Source organism: Callospermophilus lateralis, chromosome 1 (assembly GCF_048772815.1).
Source record: "Callospermophilus lateralis isolate mCalLat2 chromosome 1, mCalLat2.hap1, whole genome shotgun sequence".
In the NCBI taxonomy this organism is placed as follows: Eukaryota; Metazoa; Chordata; class Mammalia; order Rodentia; family Sciuridae; genus Callospermophilus; species Callospermophilus lateralis.
Genome location: NC_135305.1, coordinates 99,798,167 through 99,826,147, shown reverse-complemented (window position 1 = coordinate 99,826,147; position 27,981 = coordinate 99,798,167). Strand labels below are relative to the sequence as shown.

General features: G+C 37.8%; 1 protein-coding gene and 1 pseudogene across 1 annotated transcript; one reads left to right on the top strand and one right to left on the bottom strand.

The window, feature by feature from the left end:
• On the bottom strand, window positions 1-15,150 carry LOC143397734 (ribosomal protein eL22-like pseudogene; annotated as a pseudogene).
• Window positions 15,007-27,981, top strand: H2az2 (H2A.Z variant histone 2). Its single transcript, XM_076836752.2, has 5 exons — window positions 15,007-15,151; window positions 20,174-20,251; window positions 23,014-23,127; window positions 25,778-25,907; window positions 26,784-27,981. The coding sequence occupies exons 1-5, from the start codon at window positions 15,149-15,151 to the stop codon at window positions 26,843-26,845; spliced, it is 387 nt and encodes a 128-aa protein (XP_076692867.1). The 5' UTR covers window positions 15,007-15,148; the 3' UTR covers window positions 26,846-27,981.

The following is a 27,981-nucleotide window of genomic DNA, read 5'->3' as shown; positions in this document are numbered from 1 at the left end:
TTAAAAAGGGAGACCCTGCTGGTCCTCAGACTCTGATCCATCTTCATCTTGACTAATCTGGAAGTGGATGAAGTTCATAAGTTTCCTTGTCAGATTCAATACATGAAGCCAATCATGGAAATTATTCTTCTTAAGGTATTTCTTGGTAAGATATTTCAAATACCTCTTAAAGAACAATTTCACAGAAACAGTTGTGATTCTATTCTTGAAGCGTTCAACATGTACAACATTCCCAAGATTTTCAGTTTTTCCATTGTCTTTAACCTCCCTCAAACTGTTTTTATTTAAAAACAGAAAAAAAGGCAAAATCAGTGCAGAAAAACCTACTAGGGAAGGTACCAAAGTTTGCAAAACCAAAAATTCCACGTTATATGGAATGAGGGAGGTCCAAATTAAACTTCCAAGAATGTCTTTCTGCTGGTATTGATTTGACTCTTTAAGGCCAATTGTTCCAGCTATCAAGAAAACATGGCACAACTTGACAGCTGACCATGTGATCAGAGAGCTGAAATATTATTTTTAAATATCTTCTTTTCTGATTATAAGGCTGACATATAGTCTAAGAAGCCAACATAGAATATATTAAAAAAGTATTTCTAAATGTACAAATAATCTCATCACCCTAAATATTTTATTGTTAAATGTAGATTCATTTCTGGGCAATCCATTTTCACGGAAGAGGAGTGGAAAGAAAAGAGAAAGGAAGAGAAGAAATTGAGCATGGTGGCGCACACATGTAGTTCCAGCTACTCAGTAGGCTGAGGCAGGAGGATTGCTTAAGTCCAAGAATTCATGGCCAGCATAAGCAACCTAGCAAGATCCTGTCTCCAAAAGAGGGCAGGGGAATAACACCAGAGTTTTGAGATGAAACTAGATTCCCTCCTTCTGCTGTCAGATGGGGTTTGTGCATGTTGCAGGCTTTTGAACCACAATGCAAGAAAAGACCACTGACTCCAATTTTAAATCAAATTAAAGCCAGCTTGTATTGTGTACACAAAAGCTGGCCAGTGACTGTCTCACCTGAAACCTGGGCCATAGAAGAGACCCTCAGCTCTCCAGGAAAAAGGTTTTATAGCACAAAGAGTTGCAAAGGAGGCGGGGAGAACTTACATCTAACAGGATTTTGACAAACATAATACAATGGTAGATAGCAGGTTAATGATCTACATGGATGATATTTTAAGATAGGGAGTAAATTCAGATCCCAACATCAGAACTTATGAGGTGCCGCTGAGGTTTCAGAGAGGGTTGTTATCTGGTCAGGGGGAGCCAGGATTTATGAGGCACCACTAAGGTTTTAGAGAGAGAGGGTTGTTATCTGTCAAGGAGACCCAGGCATGGGTGAATTCAGAGAATGGGCAGGAATTCCAAACAAGCTTGAAAATCTCAGTAATTTATAGTAAAACAGAAATTAACTTTTCATGACTTTGTGATGAGATGGCTCCCAATCTTAAAATGGAATTAGGCTGGGTTCATCACAGGCCTCACCAACTTCCTTTTGGATTCTTACAAATCCTCAGACAATAAAGGTGTATTAAGAATTGTAATGCAAAAAACAACAACAATAATAATAAGAGAACTCATGTAAAATAAATAAACGAATAAAAATTTTAAAAAATAACAAAAGGTAGAATGAACAAATTAGGATTTAAATGGGGGGAGAGAGAACTGAGATTACCGAAGGGAAAGGGGGATGCTCTCAAGGGAGAGAGTGGATCCTCTCAGAAGAGAGGGACAGTATTCCTCTCCTACGCTAATTTTATTGGGGGATCCCAGAGAAATTTCCAGAGAGCCCCATCCAAGTTCAGCTCTTGGTTTTTGACTGACAGAAGGATGACATCAGACTTTTAAGTCCCCACTGCCATAATAACTCTAGGTCACTTTGGCCTATGCAGACCAATTCTAATTGCTTTTTTTTTGGCACCAGAGATTGAACACAGGGGCACTCAACCACTGAGTCACATTCCAAGTCCTATTTTGCATTTTATTTAGAGACACAGTCTCACAGAGTTGCTAAGCACTGAGTTGCTGAAGCTAGCTTTGAACTCATGATCTCCTTCTTCAGCCTCCTGAGCTGCTGGGATTATAGGTGTGCACCATCATGCCTGGCTCTAATTGGATTTTTAAAAAATTTGTTCTATTTAGTTGTACATGACAACAGAAAGCATTTCAATTCATCATACACAAATGGAGCACAAACATTTCAATTCTCTGGTTGTACGTGGTGTAGAGATGCACCATTCATGCAATCATACATGTACCTTGGGTAATGATGTCCATTTCATTCCACTATCTTTTCTACCTTCATAACCCCTCCCCACCCTCCTCTTTGCCCAATCCAAAGTTCCTTCATTCTTCCCATGCCCCTCCCCCATCATAGATCAGCATCCACTAATCAGAGAAAACATTTGTCCTTTAGTTTTTTGGGACTGGCTTACTTTGCTTAGCATAATATTCTCCAAATGCCATAATTTTACTCTTTTTTAATGCTGAGTAATATTCTATTGTATATGTATACCACAGTTTCTTTATCCAACTATCTATTGATGAACATCTATCTTAGTTCCAGTTTAGCTATTGTGAATTCAGCTGCTACAAACATTGGTGTGGCTATGTCACTATAGTATATTAATTTAAACTTCTTTGGGTATAGACTGAGGAGTGGTATAGCTGGGGTCAAATGGTGGTTCCATTCCAAGTTTTCTGAGGAATCTTCCTGTTGAGAGCCACAGCCAAAGGGGCCCCAGCAAACTTTCAGACTGCCAGCTGATGAGCTGAAGGGGCCCCAGCAAACTTTCAGACTGCCAGCTGATGATTGGCTCACAGCGGCCCCAGCAACATCTAGCTGATTGGCTCCTCTGCGGTGATGCTCATTGGGCTGTTTCCCTGCCCTTTCAGACCACGGAGCTGCTCATTGGGGGACCTTTTTGGCTCCGCCCATGCGACCCAGCCAATCGGCCTCAAGAGCAGGAGGATTGTGGGAGGAAGAGGTTGTTGGGGTGTGTGGCTTGTGGGAAGCCGGTGGTGGCAGTTGGGCTCTGAGGGTTTTTTCCTGAGGAGCTGTTTTGTTTATCTTGTGTGGTTCTAAAAATAAAGTTAGTTTCTTTTGACAAGTGGCTCCTGAATTGTGCCCAGCCAGACTGCGGCATTTGGTGGCCCGTACGGGGAGCGACTGAGGGTAAGTAAACCGCTCGCCCCTGAGGGCAGGGTGAGAGGATGGGGAGCCATTTTAAGATTCCTCTTTTGTTTTGCTTCATTTTTGTTTTAAGTTGCCTGTCCCTGGAGATGAGTGAGACGGAAGAAAAACCGCTCACTTCTGAGGAAAAACTATTTACGTCTGAGGAACAGATAGGGAGAAAGGACGGATGCACATATAAGGAGGATAGAAAGGCTATAATGAATTTTTGTTGTTCCATTTTTATTTCATTCTGTCTCGGTTTTGTTTGGCGTCATCTTGTTGGGTTGTATTATAGTAGAAATACGGGATCAGAAACTAGTAAAAAACAAACTGAAAGAGTGTTAAGTAAATTGTTAGAGAAAGAAGGCATCCCAGTAAAATCAAGAGCAGTCAGGGCATACGTTGATACAATGCAAAAATGTAGCCCATGGCTTTTTAAGGAGGAGTTGTTAAATATATCACAATGGAACCATCATGGTGAAGATTTAAAAAGAATAGAAAAGAACAGCCCAGGAACTCTGCCAGCTGGCACATTGGCATTGTGGGCATTGGTATCTGGTTTTCTTAGTCCAAAACCTTCAATTCAGACAAAGGTAGAGGAAGGAGAAGACATATTGATTCAAGTAAATGAGGAGGTCTCTCAAGTTAGTCAGACAGAGGAAAAGATTCAAGTAAAAGAGAAGGTCTTTCGAGCTAATCAGACAGAGAAAGAAAGTTTAGAGCAGAAAAAGCCATCAGGGGGAAAGTTACAAAAGGAGACTGCCACTAAAACCTTTCTATCACCAGAGGGCTTAAGTGTCCAACCAACAGCACCACCTCTACAGGAGACTGCTACTAACACCTTTCTATCACCAGAGGACGTAAGTGTCCAACTGACAAGGCCACCTTCATATGCTGAGAGGCCCCCAACCCCCGCAGTGGATAGTTCAGATCCTGAGACAGGATCTCAAGTATTAACATGCCCTGTATTTGAGGTAGGAGGGCAGCGAATTTACCATACTTTAAATTTCAAAACAGTGAAGCAGCTAAAAGAGGCTGTAACAACCTATGGTCCTCAAGCACCCTTCACTGTAAGCTTGGTCGAATCCATTACCAACTTGAACATGACGCCAGCAGATTGGGCTAATATGTGTAAAGCTGTGCTAAATGGAGGACAATACCTGTTATGGAAGGTTGCCAATGAGGAATTTTGCAAGGAGACGGCTAGGCGAAATGCAGCAGCTGGTTATCCTCAGAGAAATCTAGATATGTTGTTAGGAAAGGGACCTTATGAGGATCAGCAGCAACAAATTGCATATGATCCTGGTGTATATTTACAAATTGCTGTAGATGCAGTTAAGGCATGGAAGACTTTACAAGGACATGGAGGTTTACAAGGTCAATTATCTAAGATAATACAAGGAACTAATGAATCTTATGCTGAATTTGTAGATAGGCTTATTCAAACAGCTACCAGAGTTTTTGGGAATACAGAACAAGCAATGCCATTAATAAAACAACTGGCTTATGACCAAGCGAATCGTTGGTGCAGAGATATCATTAGACCATGGAAACATGAAGATTTAAACACATATATTAAATTATGTAGAGACATTAATGAACAAGAGCAAGTCATGGCAGCTGCAGTAAAACAGGCTTTAGATGCCAGAGACATTAATGAACAAGGGAAAATTGTGGCAGCTGCAGTAAAACAGGCTTTAGATGCCAGAGACATTAATGAACAAGGGCAAATTGTGGCAGCTGCAGTAAAACAGGCTTTAGATTTCAGGCCAAGAACATGCTACAATTGTGAACAAACAGGACATTTTAAAAGGAATTGCCCCATAGGAGGAAGGTTTAACAAAACTAGGTATCAAAGGAGTAGAATACCGGGTATTTGCCCACGATGCCGTAGAGGGAGACATTGGGCTAATGAATGCCGTTCTCAAACCACCATGGAGGGTACTCCATTATCAAAAAATGAACAAGGACCAAGTGTTTATCCACGATATCGTGGAGAAAGGCATTGGGCTCCATTGCCAAAAAATGGACAGGGGGGCCCAATGCTCCGGGGCCCAAAACCACAAATATACGGAGCACTGGAGGAACCCAGCAACCCCATCAGGGTAGTGCCCAGGACACATTGTCCATCAGATCCCTCATCAGACAAACCAGAGGGAGCGCAGGGTTGGACATCTGCGCCTCCGCCAGATCAGTACTAACTCCAGAGATGGGAGTTCAAATCATTCCCACAGGGGTGAAAGGACCTCTTCCCAAAGGAACAGTAGGCTTATTATTGGGACGCAGCTCTTCTACTCTAAAAGGACTTATGATAAATCCTGGGGTAATTGATCCCGATTATGAAGGTGAAATAAAAATTATAGCCAGTTCTCCAAATGGTATATCAGTAATTTCACCAGGAGATAGAGTAGCACAGTTACTAATAATACCAAGCCTACATGATAAATTTTCCAGTCGTGCTATAGAAAGAGGTTCCAAGGGATTAGGCTCCACAGGTGTAGATTGGGCTATGCTGTCTTTAAATTTAGATTCTCGCCCCATGCTAAAACTAAATATTCAAGGACATGAATTTAATGGGCTACTGGATACAGGTGCAGACCTTAGCATCATCTCTCGTCAAGAATGGCCAAAACATTGGTCATTACAACAAGCCACTCAAACTCTTCGAGGCCTAGGAGTGGCGACTAATCCCCATAGAAGTGCAATGGTATTAGATTGGAAGGATCCTGAAGGATGTGAAGGAACTATACAGCCATATGTATTGGATCATCTTCCTATAAATTTATGGGGACGAGATGTCCTAGATCAATTAGGTTTGACATTAACAAATAACATCAACCAAAATGCACCCACTATTATGACTAGACAAGGTTTTAGGAAAGGAAAAAGATTAGAAAAACAAGAATAAGGTATAGCAGCACCAATACAAGTAGATCAAGGAACGAACAGACATGGGTTGGATTTTTAGAGAGGGCCACTGAGACAATAAAAATTACTTGGAAATCAGAAAGACCAGTATGGGTTCCTCAGTGGCCCCTGACTAAAGAAAAGATACAAGCAGCCCATGACCTGGTCAAACAACAATTAGTGGAAGGACATATACAACCTTCTGTATCTCCCCATAATACTCCCATTTTTGTCATCAAAAAGAAATCTGGTAAATAGAGATTATTGCAAGATTTAAGAGCCATTAATGATGAGATGGTTATTATGGGACCTGCTCAATCGGGGATTCCTCAATTGTCTGCTTTGCCAAAAACTTGGTATGTTTTAGTTATAGATATTAAAGATTGTTTTTTTTCAATTCCAATTCATCCTGAGGATAGTCCACGTTTTGCATTTACTATCCCTGCACTGAATCATGAAGGTCCTGATCAGAGATATGAATGGAAAGTACTCCCTCAAGGGATGGCTAACAGCCCAACTATGTGTCAAATTTATGTAAACAAAGCAATCCAGCCACTTAGAAATCAAAATCCTGAACTACAAATATTTCACTATATGGATGATGTATTATTAGCACACAAAGCTAAAAACACATTGCTAGACTGTTATGCCACACTTACAAACTTATTAAAAAATTATAATCTAGAGATAGCAATAGATAAAGTACAATTAAATTTTCCAATTAATTATTTAGGAGTTCTATTATCCTCAACCATGGTCCGTCCACCAAAAATTCAAATACGAGTAGATCAACTCAAATCACTTAATGACTTTCAAAAGTTATTAGGAGACATAAATTGGATAAGGCCTTATCTAGGTATACCAACAGGAGAGTTGGGACCTTTATTTGATATCCTAAAAGGTCCATCAGATCCAAATTCACCCCGAATGTTAACGCCTGAAGCAAGAAAGGCATTAAAAATCATTGAAACATATATGGAAAATATGCATTTGGATAGAATTGATATAAGTTTGCCTTTATTATTTATTGTACTACCAACAAAAAATATTCCTACAGGAGTATTTTGGCAAGACGGCCCATTATTATGGATACATTTATCTTATTCTCCTAACACTATTCTTACTAGGTATCCTGAGGCTGTAGGACAATTAATACTCAAAGGAATAAAAGCAGCAAAAGGAGTGTTTGGAATTTCTCCCAATAAAATTATTACTCCATATACTATGAATCAAATTGATGAGTTAGCTAATGAGTTAAATACTTGGGCAATAATCATGTGCAAATCTAATGTTTCATTTGATAACCACTTACCATCTAATCCTTTATTGTCTTTTTGGTCATCGAATCCTGTAATTTTTCCAAAAATGACAAGAAAAACACCTATCGGGAATGCTCCAAATATATTCACTGATGGATCAAATAATGGTACAGCAGCAATAGTTACACCTGATCAAACTTTTACATTTTTAGTACCCAAACAATCAGCTCAAAAGGTAGAGCTTAAGGCAGTATTACAGGCTTTTGTGATGTTTAAAAATTCTGTATTTAATTTATTTTCCGATAGTCAGTATATAGTTAATGCTGTAGTATCCCTTGAAGATGCTGGTAGGATTTCCCCTTCCTCTACTATTTTCTTTTTGCTTTCCACTATACAAAGTCTAATCTGGGACAGAAAAGATCCATTCTTTATAGGACATATCAGGGCACATACAGGATTGCCTGGAGCCCTTAGTTTGGGCAATGATTTAGCAGATAAAACTACACATGACATACATATTTTCTCTACACTAGAAGAAGCTATAAATTTTCATAAAAAGTTCCATGTCAATGCTAATACTTTACAAAAGCGTTTTAAAATAACTAAGGAACAAGCTAGACAAATAATAAAACAATGTCAAAATTGTGTGACCTTTTTACCACAAGTTAATCTTGGAGTCAATCCTAAAGGATTGATCCCTAACCGTATTTGGCAGATGGACGTCACACACTTGCCAGAATTTGGAAAATTAAAATATTTGCATGTTACAGTTGATACTTCTTCTGGATTTTTGATGGGCTCCCTTCATGCCGGAGAAAAAACTAAAGATGTTATAGCTCATTGCTTACAAAATTTTGCCACTGTGGGCGTTCCAAAACAGTTAAAAACAGATAATGCCCCTGGTTATACTTCTACCTCTTTTAAACAATTTTGCTCATCATTTGGCATTACTCATATAACAGGAATCCCATACAATCCACAGGGACAAGGCATAGTTGAAAGAGATCATCAAACTATTAAAATGTACTTATTAAAGCAAAAAGAAGGAATTGGGAAGGGGTATATATTCCCCAAAGATAAACTTAAAATAACCCTTTTTACTCTAAACTTTTTAAATTTGGATTCATCAGGGCTTAGTGCTGCGGAAAGGCATATGTGTCCAAAAAATGTATATAAGCCCAAGGTACTTTGGAAGGATATTCTAACAGGACAATGGAAAGGTCCTGACCCAGTAATTGTCTGGAGTCGGGGGTCTGTTTGTGTGTTTCCACAGGGAGAACAGCAGCCGATTTGGATTCCAGAGAGATTAACTAAGGTCCTGACCCAGTGATTGCCTGGAATTGGGGGTCTGTTTATGTGTTTCCACAGGGAGAACAGCAGCTGATTTGGATTCCAGACAGATTAACTAAAGCGATTTCTACAGACCAAAAAGAAGATGTGATATCCAGAACTCCAGTTTGGTTATTCTTACATCTGCGACAGAACCAGAATGCTTTTTTCAATATCTATTTTATTATTGCCCTTTCCCATATTTTTTTTTTTGAGCTCATACAGACCTAGGTTAATGTTTTGCTGATCAGTTCTATTTTTTGACTATAGAGTTTTTAAACATTGCAATGGAGATTTCACCTGTAAAAAGTTATAAGGCCTTTACTATTATGTTATGCGTCGTATGTATTATGTGTGCACACTTGTGTTTTGTGTTTGAATGTACGTATGTCCATATGTCATATATGATGAGCGCTCATGAAAAAATGGATCCAAATAATTTTTTTTATTCACGTGATTTAAATGATTTAAATTGGGTAAACAGCTGTTGAAGATTGTTTTAAAATGTGAACAAAAAAGGAGGTTAACAGATCTGTTTGTTTACTTTCACCTTTCCTTTTCATTATATTTAATAATTCTCTTAAAGATAATGTAAATTGTTAAGAAAATTGTTTTCTTTTAATGCCTTCTGGAATGTTACATAATTTTTTCTTTAGCCATTATTGCCAAAATTCCTATATTCATCCCAGTGCCGGTGAAGACAATGTAAATTGTTAAGAAAATTGTTTTCTTTTAGTGCCTTCTGGAATGTTACATAATTTTTTCTTTAGCCATTATTGCCAGAATTCCTATCTTCAGTGAAGACAATGTAAATTGTTAAGAAAATTGTTTTCTTTTAGTGCCTTCTGGAATGTTATATAATGTTATATAATTTTTCTTTAGCCATTATTGCCAGAATTCCTGTCTTCATCCCAGTGCATGAAGACAAAGATAAACCCAATCTACAGCTTCTGCAATAGCCATAACTGAACTGCTTGCAGAACTTGCCTGGACTATGTATCACTTATATGCATTGTGAACTCACTTGTATGCATTGTGAACTATCTGTTGGTGCAGCAACTTCTGGTAGTGTTGGGGTATTTATGCTGATGGTGTCATCAGTGGTACAATTTTTCCAAAAGGAGCCGTCAGCTGGCTTGGTGTATCTTCCTCCCTTCTGTTTGTCATGATCGTTCAGCTAAAATTTGGGGGCCAACAGAGGTGAGGCAAAGAACCTCACCCCCCCGCTGGTACGAAGACCTCTACACAGGTGTGGCTGTATACTGGACTGGTAGTCAATGACGGGTAAGATCCAATTACTATGGTACCAACCTAAGACAGGAGGCTGATGCCTTGAGGTCAGCTCATCCGATAACGGGTAAGGACCATATGTACTATTGGACAACCTAAGGCAGACACGGTCCCTAAGCCACATGCTTCTTGTTTAAACAGAGAGGGGGAGATGTTGAGAGCCACAGCCGAAGGGGCCCCAGCAAACTTTCAGACTGCCAGCTGATGAGCTGAAGGGGCCCCAGCAAACTTTCAGACTGCCAGCTGATGATTGGCTCACAGCGGCCCCAGCAACATCTAGCTGATTGGCTCCTCTGCGGTGATGCTCATTGGGATGTTTCCCTGCCCTTTCAGACCACGGAGCTGCTCATTGGGGGACTTTTTTGGCCCCGCCCATGCGACCCAGCCAATCGGCCTCAAGAGCAGGAGGATTGTGGGAGGAAGAGGTTGTTGGGGTGTGTGGCTTGTGGGAAGCCGGTGGTGGCAGTTGGGCTCTGAGGGTTTTTTCCTGAGGAGCTGTTTTGTTTATCTTGTGTGGTTCTAAAAATAAAGTTAGTTTCTTTTGACAAGTGGCTCCTGAATTGTGCCCAGCCAGACTGCGGCATCTTCCCATTGCTTTCCAGATTGGTTGTACCAATTCACAGTTCCACAAGCAATGTATGAGTGTAACTTTTTGATTCTTAAACATATCAAAAACATATCTATAAGAATATAGATTTTATAGTTAGTAAGAATTATAGATTTTATAGTTAGTAAGAATTATCCTTATCTCTCTGAGTTCCAGGATCTGGTCTGTGAAAAGGGTCACAAAATTCTCTCCCTTCAGGATAACTTGAGTTCCTCTTATCAATGTTATTTTGGGCCTACATTTCTTTTGCAGATAACAAGTAGTTTGCTAAGAAATGTGACATATCCTGGTCAGTCTAGTGAACAGTCTATCAGTTTTGCAGAAACACAATGAACCACATTTTTGCCTGTCTTTTTTATATTATTTTTTTCTATATGCTGTTCTACTTTATTCTTTTCAATCTTTTTTTCCATATTTTTTTAGTTGTCAATGGACCTTTACGTATATGTGGTGCTGAGAATTGAACACAGTGCCTCACACATGCTAGGCAAGCACTCTACCACTGAGTCACAATCCCAGCCCCTCAATCTTTTTTTAAACCTTCTGTTTGTTTTGCCTTTAATTTGCTCCTTTTTGTTTTATTAGGTAGATAATGTAGGCTCATTGAAAAATTCAAGATGACCCAAGGTTTTTATAAGAAAACATTTTTTTCAAATAAAAAAACCATTTACTTTGGATTTATTTCAACATAATCCAGTGGGGTGGGGTAAATGGGGATTTGAATACAAATACAGCAAAAGTATCCATGAGTTGATGATTAGTATAGCTGTGCAAGGGTACTTAAGGTTTATTTTAGTATTTGCTTTACTTCTGTTTTCCTTAAAAATTTTACATACAAGGGCTGGGGATGTGGTTCAGTGCTTGTCTATCACTTGAGAACCCCTGGGGGGTTCAATTCCCAGTACCTCAAAGAGTTAAGCCCCTACACTCATTTAAAAAAATATTAAAAAAAAAAAATATATATATATATATATATATATATATATATATATATATCAGAAACTTTAAAAACAAACAAAAAAGTATGCTGTATCATATCATATAAAAGTTCATTCAGGTTTCAGAAAACTAATTTTTTGAACAGAGAACTAATATAATGTATTGTTAACTGAATATAAAATTAAGCACTGAAGTGTAAAAAGAGAACTCTAAAGTATTATGGAGGTAGGTGACTAGTAAAGAAAGAAAGAAAGGGAGGGAGGGAGGGAGGGAAAGGAAAGGAAAGGAAAAGAAAAAAATCTTAGTGATGAGGCACTGTAGAACTGGAACTCAAACCTCTGAGGAAAGAGTTGGTTAATGCTGGTGAGGGGGTTGCAGATAATGGGGCTAGGTCCACCAATTAGAAAAACCGATCCAGCCATTGCTACCAAAGAAATTGCTACTGCCAGAGTAAAGAAGTATTATTGCTTGTGACCCTCAGAGGAACAAAAGTAGACAGGAAGGAGCCTCTCCCAATGCCATTTTTCTTGAGTGCTCCCTATTAGCAAAGCCTAACAGGGAAGCAGAAGGTAAAACAGAAACATTTGCAGAATTGCAACATTTACATCATAATACTGGGCATACCATGGGAAAGATGTGTGTATGGTGTGGGGGAGGGTAAAGAACGGTGGATAGGGGAGGTTGGGTTTGATCAGCACATGCTGTACACATGTATGAAAAATATCACACTGAATGCCATTAATAATATAATTATACATTTCAATAAAAATTAACTAATTAATGGGGAAACAGTATACTGGCACACTATTGCCTTTGCAAAGGTGAAATGGAGGCTAAGGGCAGGGACAGGAAGAGTTGCTTCCCTGTACCTTTCATACCTAGTGGATTTTGTACGTGTGAATATCTCACCCACACAAAAGTGGACTAGTTTTAAAGAGAAAAGCAAAAAAAAAAAAAAAAAAAAAAATTAAAATCGATTAATATTATTTCAAGAAGTATAATGTGAACCAGGTGCAGTGACACATACCTGTAATCCCAGTGGTTTAGGAGGTGAGGGAAGAGGGTCATAAGTTCAAACCAACTTGGCGAGGCCATAAGCAACTGAGACCCTGTCTCAGTAAAAAGGTGGCTTGTGGTTCAGTGGTTAAGTGCCTCTGGGTTCAATCCTCATTACCAAAAAAAATATATATATTTTTTCTCTTATTTGCCAATTGACATTTATAGGGTACTAGGTACTATACTAAGCACAGAATAATGACCTAAAAAAAAATTCTGTTCACTGAGTCTTTTACAATTAAACCTAAAGATTGATGACAGCAATATACAATGGGTACTGCAGACATATAGAAGGACATTTAGTACAAATCAGGATGCCATGGGAAGGCATTCTGAAAACACTGTCTCTTGAGGAGATTAAAAGGGAAGCTCAGATGGAGGATTGTTTGAACTAAGGGCAAAATCCCAGGCAAAAGCAAAATGGAATTTAGGGTATAGTGAGGGAAGGGACAAAACACAAGTTGAGCATGAGCCAGAAATGTAGAGCCTTCTACACCATGCTAAAGATTTGGATTTTGTCTTGAAATTGATAAGGTTAAATGAAAATGATAGTAAGATTTGCATTTTAAGAAAAAACCGATGACATAATGAAGTATGAAAAATGAACAGGATGCTAATTAAGAGACTTTCCCTATAATCTAGGAGAAAAATGGCAAGGCTAAATTGAGTGTGGCAAACCAAAATAGCCAGATTTTTAGATATTCAGAAAAAAGATGTGGTAAAAGCTATACTGTCAGATACTAGCCTTCTTTCAGACTTTTTGTGATAACAAGTCTTTTGTTACTTCAGGGACCTATATATATGCTCTTTTATGGGTGGAACAGTGCCCATTCTATCAAAACCAGATTCTTTATTTCTCTCTAGCAGTAAGTACCCTGTTCTTTTCCTTCAGTATACTTAGTACTTATTTTAATTCACACATTTGTATGTTTACATTTTAAACATATAACTCCTGCTGTAGAGGAACATGAAGGCAGGAACGACGTCTAACACCTGAATCTCCAGTATCTAGTACAGTGTCTGCAAACAGTAGGCACTAATGATTTGTTCAAGGAATAACTCATATGTTTATAAGGCCTTGATAGATAGATAATGCTGTTCACTAAGACCAGAAACACAAAGGAGGGGCAGAAATTAACAATTAGCTATTGCTTACTTTCAGGGTCCCATTAATCTAGGCACCTTGCTCCTCCAATTTCCCTGAACCTTCTCATTTCCTTATTCTTGCCAATATCTTCCTAATTTTCTAGTCTTGTCGAAAAGCTTACCCTTTCCTTTTTTTCAAGTTACATTTCCTTAGAGACTTACTTCCCCCAAGTTGCTTCTTCTGACTGCCTCCAAAGTTACAGTCCCTGTCAGAAGAAAGAGAATTCAAAGTTTGGCATATGTATTGCCTACCTGGTCATAAATTTCTGAAATGCCAGTCTAGGAAAATCCCACCATAAACATGGAAACTCCATCCTCCCCAACACCTAGAACCCAGCATTTGTCTGGGCAACTGTTTAAATGCAAGTTGGAATAAGTTAGAAAAAACATCTAAGACTGTATCCTCGTTACTCTATTGATTGTGTTAACCCACACAATTGACTATGTTCGTATAAGCTCATTTCTTCAAATGTGAAATGGAGCCCACTCTCCTCAAAAGCTCAGATTGTCCAGGCTGGTGATAACGAAGACGATATGTTGGGCCTTTTAAAGTTTTGCAAACAGGTTGTTGACCAGAGAAAAAAGATCGCTCGGGCGCTAAGTGTTAAATGCATTCACATTCATTCTTAAATCTTCACAACAGTTCCCGAGGAATGTAAATTCTGCGTTAGATTTTTCTTGTGCTCTATTCAGCATTTCCCTCAAAACTTTAACCTAATGCGTAAGAAAAACAAGGCAAATTAAAGAGGATTAGCGGGCCCCTGTCAGGGATCGGCGCCTGAAGAGAACATTGAGCTCAGTCAGCCAAAACAGCGGATCAAAGTGTGGATCGCGCAACCTTGAATCTCAGTGCCCGCGGGATGCGAGTCCCGGCTGAGACGAAGAAATCCTCAGTCTTTAGTAGAGAGTCGCTGGAAGAAGGGCCCCCGACAGTTTATTCCTACCCAAACAAATCTCAGAACCGACACTGAGAACGGGCGGGAAAGTCCAGACGCCAGAAATTACGCCACCGTATTGATCAATTCCGCTGTCGTTCCCAGTGTCCAGCCTCCTTAGCTCGCGGGCGATGTTTTCATTGGCTCTCCTTCGTTTTCATTGGTTCGCCCTTCTGTTCGTCAGGCTCCGCGCGTGGTGAGAGGTGGAGGGAACGTCAGTGTTGGGGCTGTAGGCCCCGCCTCCGCGTGCCGTGTGCAAAAACAAACAGCCGTTAGGGAGGAGGTGCCGGGGGCGGGATTCTAGTTAGAAAAAGGCTCACTATTGGGCAGATGCCGGGGTTCAAACCAGCAAGGTGGGCGGCCATTGGCCGCAGTGGCGCGAGGCGGGCCCTGGTTATTGTCCCGACCGGCGGCGGCGATCGGAGCTGCGAGAGCGGCTGCGGCGGCGCGGGGCGGCAGCGGGTGGTCGCGCGGCCCAGCGAAGGCAGAGGCGGCCGAGACCATGGTGAGGGCGGGCGAGCGGCGAGGGTGTCGGCGCGGAGGCCGGCGTCAGTGTCGCTACCTGTGGAGTCGGGAATTGGCGGGCGTCGGGGCCGCGTCCGGCGGAGCCTCTCCCCGCTCTCTGGGGGGCCCGGGCCGCGGAGTCCGTGGTGGGTGGCTGCCTGATCGCTGGGCAGGGCCAGGTCGGGTGCGTATTCTGCCCCGAGCAGAGCAGAGCAGAGCAGATCTGTCCCGATCCGGTCGGCCCAGCGACGACAGAAACGTCAGAAACGTCGCACGCCAATCTGAAACGGGAACGCCAGAACCCAACGGCCGGATCTGGCTTGGAAAGACAGAAACAAGTGCTAGTGCGCTGACGCACGAATGAGGTCAAGCAGGAGCCGCTGTACAAGTTAGAAGTCTTTGGCGTTGTTTGGTTACGTAATCTCCGGGCCATAAATTTGAGGTTTTCTGCGAAAGGGGCTTGTATTCGTGGTCCTTTGAGTCAGAAAGAAGGGTATTACGAACCAGAACCTCACGATTTGTTCTAGGTGATTGCATGGGTTTGAGATGAACGGCCGTTATCCTCTTGACTCCCTTGCAGTTGCTGTTTATTCACTGTACAACAGTGCTTCCTTTGCCTCTGCTGATTCTTGATCTTACATATTTTTTATTATGAAATCCAGATCTATTTAAGACAAGTGAGTTTTTTTAAAAATGGAAGTAAATAAAAACTTCATTTCCTTTGTAAAATTGAGGAAAGGACGAAAGTGCCAAAGGATAAGCTGTATTCATTGCATTTAGTCTGTAATAATGACACTTTTGGGGAATCTTATTTATGTCGGTATTCCTGCTTTAAGCATCCTAGGACACGTAACTTCAACTGGAGAGGCCTGCTTAAAAGTTAATCTCAGGCTTTCATTTGTTTGTGGGTGTTTTTGTTTTGCAGTGCTGAGGATGTCTTTTCTCATACCACAGATAGTATTAGATGACATATCCTATCCTATGCTTGAGAATGACACATGTGGAATTTAATAGATGTAACACCTAACTATAAGCAGATTGGTCAATCGAGGACACAGATTTTGGTTATTGTAAAATTCTCAAAAGTAGAATTGAAATAGAACTTATGAATAATTGCATCCAACCTCTGGAATTTATAGTTTACTATTATATTTCACAAACTGAGGTGCAGGTTACATCTAATCTGTAAATTGCCTCAAGCTGATGATTTTCATGAACCTTGCTAATTTTTAAAGATGTTTTTTCCATCTGTAGTTATATGTATTGGATATAAATTTACCAGTAGCTAAAAATACATAATCATTAACATAAAAGTATTGGAGGCATGGAGTTGTCATTCTTGAAAAGATTTTAAACTTGAGGGGGAGTAAATATGTATCTATTAAATCAATATGAAAATATCCAGTGTCCAAGTTTTTCTGAGTGAAATATACTCCAGCGTGCACCTTATCCTTCATATATATAAATAAATTTTAACCAAGGGGCTTAATGCATTAATGATACATTCATTTCTTAGAATAATAATTTTTATGTTGCTTATTTTTCTCAGTCATCAGCTATATGAATGAATACAATTGGGAGGATATACAGTTTAAGGGGGTTTTAGAAAGAAAATAATTGTACAATTATTGTACAGAAAATTGTACTTATGTACAATTTTATATTCAGACAGGTTTAATACCATAAAGATTTGTTTTTGTTAAGTGTAAAAGATATATCTGGAAGGCTGAGATGGGAGGATCACAAATTCGAGCCTGGCCAGTCTCAGCAATTTAGCAAAACGTACCCTAAGCAACTTAGACCCTGTCTCAAAAATTAATAACGAGGGCTGAGGAATGTAGTGCCCCTGGTTTAAATCCCCAAGTACCAAAAAAACAAAAAAGAAAAAGAAAGTAATATCTGTGGAGTCTCCAAACCTTGGAAATAATCATTTAATAATTTAATGCACTTGATGTATTGAGGGTTTGTTTTGTTTTGTTTTTAAAATGGGATCTTGCTCTATTGTCCAGGCTAGTGTCCCTGGGTTCAAGCAATCCTCCTGCTTCACCTTCCCAAAGAGTTGGGACTATAGGCATGTGTGCCATCACACCCAGAATATATTAAGGCTTTTAAAAACTGATTATAGTCAGGCCTGGTGGTGCTTGCCTGAAATTCAAATGACTTGAATAAAGAAATAAGAAGATTGAAAGTTAGAAGCCACCTTGGCAACTGGTTGAGACCCTGTCCCCCCCAAAATAAAAAGTACTGGGAATGTACTCAGTGGTAAAGCAACCCTGAGTTCCACCCCAGTACCAAAAAATAAAAGCTAATTATACATCTACTTCCTTAAAAAGCAAATAGAATGGCAAATAGAACAAATTTAAAACAGGGTAAAATTGCTTAACAGTAATATAAATTGAGAAGCTAGGGGAGTTTTGTGGTTAGTAGCTTTTAGTTAATAACTAGTTCTTACTTTTATTAATCAAGTTACGAGGAGACAATGATTATAATTTTAGATTCATGTTCCACTTAAGAGGTTTTTACATATTTTTTACTTGTATAAAGATGAAAGGGGTTTTTTAAATTTAGTAGATGAGAATATCTTATTAATGGAGATGACTTCAAATAAAAGATGATGCAGTATCTTTTTCTTATGTAGCAATATAGTCAGAAATTATTAAAATATTGAGGCATCCTCATAGAGAAATATGGAATTTAAGTTCTCCCTAGTAAATGTAAATCTTGCTGAATTGTTTTAATGTAAGAAAGAGAATGTGAACTGATTTGTAGACGTTTTTTTCCTGCTAATACCTGCCCAGATGGTGCTATTTCATTCTACACCTCCCCCCCACCCCCATCAAAACACATGGGATTTGGGGAAATTAATGTTTGATCCATTGAGACAGACAAGACGAGGTTGATTATAGATAAAAATAAATTTTTAAGGAAGGCATTACATAGAGAATATGCCATCTCAAAATTTGCCTTCTGGGGCTGGGCCTCAGCAGTAGAGTGCTCACCTGGGATGTGCAAGGCACTGGGTTAGATCCTCAGCACCACATAAAAATAAATAAAGGTATAAAAAAAAATCACATCAATATTTTTAAAAAAATATGCCTTCTACATTGAAAGTATAGACCCTGAAGCTACCAACCCTGTAAACTATTTTTTTTACAAGGTTATTTGTTTGTTTTACAGATTTAAATGGCAAAATCAAACCAGGCCAGTGGCACATGCTTGTAGTCCCACCTACTTGGGAGGCTGAGGCAGAAGGATTGCAAGTTTGAAAACAGCCTTGGCAATTTTGCAAGACCCTATCTCAAAAACTAAAAAGCGCTGGGGATGTGCCACGGTGATAGAGAATCCTTGGGTTCAATCCCCTGTACTATTAGAAAAAACAAAAAAAGCAGAAGCAAGTAATAGAAAAAAGAAAATTGATTTTCTCTCTTAAATGAAAGCTCATAGCTTTTGCACATACACTGCCTTTGTTACATAGAAATAGAATTTGTAGATTCTGTATCATTATACACACACACACCTCATTTGTTATACCTGCTTAGTAATCCATTGTATTTAGATACCATAATTATATAATTCTCCACAAAGTGGACATTAAGGTTATTTGAAAGCATTTATTTTCTATCAGTCAAAAGTAGGATTTGTTTAATCCCTTTAGTAGAAGTTTATGTATGTGGTAAAATCTATAACATAAAATTTATTTTTTTAAACTGGGAATAGAACCTAGGTATACTCTACCATTGAGCTATATCAGCCATTTTTTTCTTTCTTTTTTTTTTTTTTTTTTTTTGAGACAGGGTCTTGCAGACTCCCTCTGGGGCCTTGCTAAATTGCTGAAGATTACCTTGAACTTGTGATCTTTCTGCTTTAGCCTTCCTAGTCACTGGGATTACATGTATGCAACCATGCCTGGCTCCATTTTTAAAGAGTACTATTTAGTATAAAGTACATTCACATTGTGCAGCTATCACCACGATTTATATCAAGAACTTTTTCATCTTCCGGAACTGAAACTACCATTAAACAAAAATTCCCCCAGCCTCTGGCAAGAAATTCTATTTTCCAGCTATGAATTTGACTACTCTGTGATCTAAATGGAGTCATGCAGTATTTTTCCCTCCCCCGCCACCCGTCCTCCCCCCCCTTTTTTTTTAATGGTACTAAGGATTGAATCCTGGGCCTTAAACACACTAACACAAACTCTACCACAGAGCGATACCCCTTTTTATTCTTTTTTGAGACAGGATCTCACTAGGTAGCCCAGGCTGGCCTTGAATTTGGAATCTTCCTGCTTCAGCCTCATAAGTAGCATATACCACCACACCTGGCTAGTATTTTGTCTAATGGCTAGATTTCACTTAGCATAATGTCCTCAAGTTTCATTCATGTTGCAGCATGTATTGGGATTTTCTTTTCAAAGCTAAATATTATCCTATTATATGTTTTATTTTGTTTATCAATCAGTGGACAGTTTTATTTTTCCTTTTGACTACTGTGAATAATGCTGCTATAAACATGGATATATAGATTCCTGTTTTGAGTTCTTTCAATTTGGGGGCATATACCTAGAGGTAGAATAGCTGAATGTGTTTTATCTTTTGAGGTTTGTCCTCTTGCCCCGCTCCTTTGGTAACATGCTTATTTCTTCCAGAAGAGCTACAATTTAAATGTTTCTGTGAAAATAATGTTAAATTGACATTTTAAAGAAATTTTTTAAATACATAGTATTTCAGGTATGCATAAAAGTTACTGATTTGTAAGAGTCATGAATCAGAAAGTTGAAAAATATGTTCAAATTCTAAAATTTAGAATTTTGGAGTATTACACTTTCAGTAGATGATAATGTTTGATATCTTTTTATATAAGTTAATTAAAGGAGATATATTTACAAAGGAAGAAAGGAGATCACCTAGATATTTTTAACTATCTAAAGTAAAACTAAAAATTTTGTTTCCTTTTTTTTTTTTTTTTTTTTAAGTAGCATTTTAATTCTTCATCCAATACTTTTTTTTTTTTTTTAATGTAGGCTGGAGGCAAAGCTGGAAAGGATAGTGGGAAGGCCAAGGCCAAGGCAGTGTCTCGCTCACAAAGAGCTGGACTACAGGTAATTAATGTGTGCTGTTATAGTTCATTTTTAAATTATTTTCTTTATTGTTGCATTTCATGACCCATAAGAAACATTTTTAAACATGGAAGTTGGAAGTTCAGACTAAAATTTAAGTTTAGTTTTATCCTTTTGGTAATGATGAAAGTTTGAGCAAATGGGTGACATAATCCAGGTGACCCTAAAGGAATGGGGAAGGGAACTTAAATTTGATGCACACATTGTGTATTTTAAGGCACCATGTAAATTCTCAATTAGAATTTATTTGAAGCATATTTAATTTTAAGTGTTATGGAAGTCAGATGGTTTAAAAACAAATTAACATATACTTAGAGTGGGATGAGAAGGAATAAAAAGCATGTGTGCAGAAAATGAATGGAGAGTAAGGGCTTAAAGGCTTAGAACTTAAGGCACATAGACATTTGTAGTAGGGTTATATTATGAGTTTAATTTAAGTGGGATTATTTTGAAGTTCACCAAAACATCCATGTGGAAATGTCCAGAAGTTGGAAACATGAGTCCAGCTTTCTAAGAGTAGTGATAGAATTACAAACTTGAGATCATTTGTGTAAAATTGATAATTCATTCTGTAAAAAAGTTTCCTAACCTATAAATGAGAAAGGAATACAAGAATTCATTGGTGGATCCAAAGACTGAGGAATCCTCAAGAGGTAGTATTAGAATACCAAATAAAGCAGGATTTAGACTACAGTATTACTGTAGCACATATACATATGAAGTGTACATATACATATGTAAGTGTAATGTGTAATACATTTAATGTGTATACTTATATACATATAGTAGTACTACCTATACTTATTAAGTATGTATACATATTAAGTGTACATATATGTATGTGCACTTAAATACTGTGTTATCATTCCCCCTGCTCAAAATAGAGTTCTTTCTTAATTATAGTTCTCTGTTATATACTGACTGCTATAGCAGATACACAATTCTAATGAGTAAGAGAGAAAATAGCCAGGCATCATGCACCTGTACTGCCAGCTACTTAGGACAAGCAAGAGAATCTTAGGTTTGAGGCCAGTGTGGGCAGCGTAGCAAGATTCTGTCTTTTAAAAAGAAGTCAGTGATGACCTCTGAGTAGTATTGATACCTACAAAGAAATATTTTGAGATCCTACTATGTACCAGACAACATACTACTCACTAAGAATGCAAAGGGGAATAAGGTATGGAGTTTGCTTTTAAGAAGCTCATAATCACTTAGTTGGGGGAGCGGGGAATGATTTTTCTCCTTATCTGGAAGTTACTGCTAGACTTCAAGGGCAATATTCTTTAGAAGTCAAGTCTAGGTTGGGAGAAATGATGACAAGAAAGTAAGGGATTAGGGAATTTTTTGGTTTTTCTGTTTTTTGCCATATTAGTGATTGAACCCAGTGCTCTCTACCACAGAGCTACATTCCCAGCCCTTATTTTTTAAATTTTTAAAAAATATTTATTTTTTTTAGTTTTCAGCAGACACACATCTTGTTTGTGTGTGGTGCTGAGGATCAAACCCGGGCCGCACACATGCCAGGCAAGTGTGCTAACGCTTGAGCCACATCCCCAGCCCTATTTTTTAAATTTTGAGGCAGAGTCTCAGTAACTGTGGAGGCTGACCTCCTGTGATCCTCCTACCTTAGCCTTCCAGATAGCCAGGATTACAGGCACATATCACAGTGCCCAGCAGGGTTTGGGATTTGTTTTTAAATTTTGCCTTTGAAAGGAGATTTGTAGATCAACTAGAAGTAGTTGCTGTAGAATGTGGGAAAATTTTAAGTGAAGTTGCAGAAAGAAAGGAGCCAATGGAAAGGAAATTATTGGAGTTGTTGAAATAAAGGGATAGTGAAGGGATAGGAAGATAATAAATGATGGGAGTGATTGAATGGTGCAGCCCGATGATAGTGTATGTGCTTAGCATATGCAAAGACATGTGTTAAATCCCTAGCACCACAGGAAAGGGGAAAAAAAAGAAAGAAGGAAGAAGGGAGTAGGTAAGTCAAAGGATAAATGGGGGCTGGGGATGTGGCTCAAGCGGTGGCGTGCTCGCCTGGCATGCGCACAGCCCGGGTTCGATCCTCAGCACCACATACAAACAAAGATGTTGTGTCCGCCGAGAACTAAAAAAAAATAAATAAATATTTAAAAAAAAAAAAAAAAGGATAAATGGAATTAGGATACTTAGTTTAAAAAAAAAAAAAGAAAGAACCACAATGAGAATATGGTATTGATTTTTCTTAACTGTCAGGTCATCTCTTAAAACTGAGGAACAAACAGAGTTAGGGTAGAGGGAGGTAATGAAATTTTAAAGTCACATGTAGTTGTGCAAAGGAATTGACTAGATATGAACATGATCATTGTGCCATGTTTGACATGCAGTTGATGATAGCACAGTTTCTCTTTATTATATAATTAAACGTTCTATATTGTACAGGGACATATTACTAGGACATATAAATAGTCCTTGGCAACTATTAATTGCCAAATAGGTTTGACTTCCAATACATGTGACCAAGTTTGTTTGTTTTATTATTTTATTTATTTATTTATTTTTCATGTCTTCATACATGTACTTTGGATAATGATGTCCATCCATTCCACCATCATTTCTAACCCCATGCCCCCTTCCTGCCCCTCCCACCCCTCTGCTATTTTTATGATTTTATATTGTATTCTTATTATTAAGCCTTTGATTACAGCTCAGTGGTGTAAAGTTAGAATTGTATAGTGCTTCCCAATGAGATATTTCTCTTTCAGTTTCCTGTGGGCCGCATCCACAGACACTTGAAGACTCGCACCACAAGCCATGGACGGGTGGGTGCCACTGCTGCCGTATATAGTGCTGCGATTCTGGAGTACCTCACTGCTGAGGTTTGTTGGGGCATATCTTGTATATGGGATTCCAAAACATTTTCTAAACTAAATGGATGAAACCATCAAATATATATACAAAAAGACATATGTACTCTTTAGTTTATTTTTTTTTCCTTCTTTTTTATTTTTTTAGTTCTAGATAGACAGAATATGCCATTATTTTATTTGTTTGTTTTTATGTGGTGCCAGGGATCAAACCCAGTGCCTCATGTGTGCTAGGCGAGCGCTCTACCACTGAGCCACAACCGGAGCCCCCCTTTTTAATAGCAGTTTTAGATGTATCTTATAGGCCTGTCACCCAGTGTGTGTTAAAAAGAAACTTTGTATACTTACTTTTACAGTTAAGCAAGGTCCAGGAGTCTAGACTTTTTAAAAAAATATTTAGTTTTTAGTTACAGGCGTACATAATATCTTTATTTTATATTTATATCGTACTGAAGATCAAACACAGTGCCTCACGCATGCTAGCTCAAAGCTCTACCTCTGAGCCACAACCCCAATCCCAGGAGTCCATACTTTTAACTGATCTGACTAGGGTATAAAATACTGTACTAATTAAGTAAACTCTGAAGTATATATATAGTAGAGTCAACAGTAAATATTTATGATATTTAACAGTATAACCTCTTAGTTTATGAAAATTGGAGTGGGGTAAAGATTTGCCAAAGTGATGATATATAAAAATCAAAAGGTGGAGGGAATATAATATAGTTCAGTGGTAGAATGCCTACCTAGCATGTGCAAAGCCCTGAGTTCAATCCCCAATACTGCTTAAAAGAAAAAAAAAATGGGTGCAGTGGTGCACTCCTGTAATTCCAGCCGCTTGAGTGGCTGAGGTAAGAAGATCATGAGTTCAAAGGCAACCTCAGCAACTTAACAAAGCTCTGTCTCTAAATAAAATATAAAAAAAGGACTGGAGATGTGGCTCAATGGTAAAACGCCCCTGGGTTCAATCCTCCACCTCCCCCCCAAAATCACAAATATATTATGATGATATCAGAAATAAAAGACCTGAAGATCTAGTTAGTCTTGGTTCTCTGCATGGTTGTACATAGATTGATATTTTAGGAAGATAGATTATTTGGTCAAGAGTTTTTAATTCTTGGATCTTGTATTACCACTTTCGTCTGCAATGAAACTCCTTCAGCTACATTCCAGACCAGGCAAGTAATTTGAGTAGCCAGCAAGTCAAGTGGTATGGATAGATAGCAGATCTATAAAAAGGGAAAGTTCTTGCTTAATGGTGTGGATAACTAAACAGGAATTTAGGTTTAACCTGTGTGTCAGTTGTTGTTGCTGTCATTTCATTATCATCTTCAAGTCATCTCTGTCCCATTGGAGATATAACATTGAATTACAGATAGTTTTAATTTTTTTTTTTACTTTTTTTAACTTTGTTTGTCATAAGCAAGGGGTTTTACATGGGCCCTATAATGTTAGTTGAGGAGCCCTTTCTCCCTTCTCCATCTTGCACTAGTTTTTGTTTAGCTACAGACTACACAAAGGAGTAATTTTCCAGTAATGTTGAGGCATAGTATTGTGGCTTATAATGTTCAAGTCACATCTAAATTCCCATTTTCTTTATCCTTTGGAAATGGTTAAATTCTTTTAAGTTAAGATTAAACAGGCTATGGGTGTAGCTTAGTGATAAAGCATATAACTAGTGTGCTTAAAGCTCTGGGTTCAATCCCAGCATAAAAAGGAAAAAAAAGATTAGAAAATATAAAATATACTTTTAAAAGCAATCAACATATTCCAGATATTTAAATTTGGAATTTTAATCATTCAGTAGAGGTAAATTACTGAAATCTAAGGCAAGAGTTTAGGTCAGGAGTAATCACTTTTCAATCTTTGTTTTGCACTAGAGTCATTTGGAGAACTTTCAAATGGGCTTCATTTCTCAAACCAATCAGAATCCCTAGAGAGAATGGGGAGGGTACTGGTGGTTTTAAAAACTCAACAGTTGATTGTGATGTACATAGTCTTAACTACTGCTCTATTTAAATGAGGAGGCGCTGTGTTTTTTGTATTACTTTCATTAAAGGTATGATAATGCCAGTATAACAAAAATGCAGTGTTACGGCTAACTGAAACTTTGAAATTTCTCTAGTTAAAGGATTCTAGCTTATAGCCTATGAATTTATAGAGATCATTAACATTAAAACTTGTGAATAAGAAATTATTTTAAATTACATTTTTAAACTTTCCCTTTTTTTGAGTATTAATAAATAAATTCCAGCCATTAAAAGAAATGAACCACCAGATAGACTACATGATTACCTTTAATTTCTTTCTATATACAAAAAGGCTTTGCTCAAGTTTCTGTTTGTTTCAGAGAATGAAAAAGGGTCAAGTGAATATAAAAAGGGTCAAGTAGGGGCTGGGGTTGTGGCTCAGTAGTAGAGCGCTCGCCTAGCACATGCAAGGCCCTGGGTTCAATCCTCAGCACCACATAAAAATAAATAAATAAAGATATTGTGTCCAACTAAAAAATAAATATTAAAAATAAATATTTTTTAAAAAGGGTCAAGTAAAGTAATGAGAGTTCTATGAAAGCATCATAGCAATATAGGAAAGAAATAGTGCACTGAACTCTTTAAACATTTTGTCCTTCATTTGATAAGTTATTTCATAATTTGCCTTGTAGGTGCTGGAGCTGGCAGGTAATGCTTCCAAGGATCTCAAAGTAAAGCGTATTACTCCACGTCACTTGCAGCTTGCAATCCGTGGTGATGAAGAGTTGGATTCTCTTATCAAGGCTACCATAGCTGGGGGTGGTATGTATTATTAAACCTTGATTGTTATTGGTCTTTCTAGCAAGTATATCTAGATCAATGATCCTTTGCATTTGAATGACTAACTAGAAAGCATATAAAATTTAGTTCCCCAAATCTTAAATCTGTTACAGTTCTAGGCTTCTTTTCATGATGATCTGAATAGATCTGAATAAATATTTGTTCTCCTTGTAGTCACATATAATATTATTTTAGCCAGTCTTTATCTAATGTCATATATGGTACTTTAAGCCTGATGCTTAAAATATTTTCCATTATCTTTAAAACTATTTTTTTTTAAATTATCTTGAGAAATTGCTTAACATGATATCTTTGAATGGGCTAAAATACTGGAAATAGGTCAGGATCAACAAAAGAGGTAATTTGGTGATTCTTAATTTTTTTGGATTATCCTTATAGAACCTCATGAAAGGTATTACTCATTTCTAAAAAATTCACATTAAATCAACTTTACCTATAATTTTAGAAGGGTTCACAGATCCTTGGAGGTAGTACTTAATGTAGATACCTTAATAGGAACAGAATGTGGAAATGGACTTAAGTTTTTTTCTTTGTATATTTGCTCTTTTTTGCTTGAGGCTCTAAGGTGTTAAGATGTAGCCAGCTAATCTGGGCATGGAGAAGGCATGCCCAATGGCTTGGGAGACTGAGGCGGGAGGATAGTAAGTTCAAAGCCAGCCTCAGCAATCTAGCAAGGCCCTAAGCTACTAAGTGAAAATAAAATATAAAAGGGGCTGGGGATGTGGCTCAGTGGTTAGGCACCCCTGAGTTCATTCCCTGTTACCAAAATAAGAAAAACATGTAGCCAACTAAAAAATATTTTTAATAATAACTTGTTTTACTTTAATTTCATTCTAGGTGTGATCCCTCATATCCACAAATCTCTGATTGGAAAGAAGGGACAGCAGAAAACTGCTTAGAGGGTTGTTTTAACCAATCCTCTTCCTCCCCGTCATTGTACTGTAACTGGGACAGAAGATAACAGTGGGGATATGTGGAATTTTTAAAAACAGTTAAATGGAAAGGCATAGACAATTACTGTAGACATGCTAAAAGAAACATTTGTATGTTCTTAGACTCAAAGTTTGATAAAGTACCTTTTCATGTGGTGACTGTGTGTTGATTGGCTAGGTTTCTCCCATATGTTTTATACAAAAATGGAATTGATAAACCATTTTTTACAAAATTATTGTCTCAAAATTGTTCTGTTCATGATGTATTGAAAATATTTTCTCAGCTTTTGAAATTTTTTTAATCATAATCATTATTCAGAATAGTCTTAAAGTAGAAATTGGGAATATAGCTTTATCATGATTGATATTCCATGTTATATTGAATGTTAGATGCTATCAATTTGTTATAATGCTCCATTATCTTATTATATACCACTAAGGAAGGAAAACTCCTTGAATTAATGCCATCAATTATAAGATACATCTCAATTTCAGAGATGTTAGAATATGGAAAAATATGCATTTAAGACCGAAATGGGGTAGTAGATTTACTGGAATCCTTTACTGAATACTTACCACGTGCCAGGCCCTGTGGTCAGTGCTTTACTAATCAAGAAATCTTATCCTCACATTATAGACATGGTTCCTGAGGTTCACAGAAATTAAATGATCTGCCAAAAAATATTTAGGACTAACAGAGCAGAGCTAGAATATACACCTAGATCTTAATGACTCTAGAGCCCACACCCTTACCTAGATTTAATGTTAGATTTATCAAACCTTTCTGTTTTTGGCTTAAAATTCCAACTTTTGGTGGTCTTTTATTGATATAGTAACAGTAATTTGTACAATCTTTTAAAAATTATTTTTCGTTGTCAGTTTCTAAATAACTGTTAGAAGATTTAAGTTAATGTACTAATTAATGGTCCATCAGAAAATTCTATTTTTCTGTCTGGAAATCTTCATAAAGAAGGAAATTTTTTGATGTTTTATAGTATAACACTATCAAAACAACTCAATTTTAAAAATATTTTATTATGGAAATCCTCACAAATACACAAAAATAAAGAGAACAGTATGATTAAGCCCATCTTCCAACTTCA

What these genes read in the sequence shown, in the direction of transcription:
- H2az2 (XM_076836752.2), top strand. An exon ending in CACAAAGAGCTGGACTACAG is followed by an intron (nt 20,252 to 23,013) that starts GTAATTAATGTG and finishes TTTCTCTTTCAG; the next exon opens with TTTCCTGTGGGCCGCATCCA. An exon ending in GGCTACCATAGCTGGGGGTG is followed by an intron (nt 25,908 to 26,783) that starts GTATGTATTATT and finishes ATTTCATTCTAG; the next exon opens with GTGTGATCCCTCATATCCAC.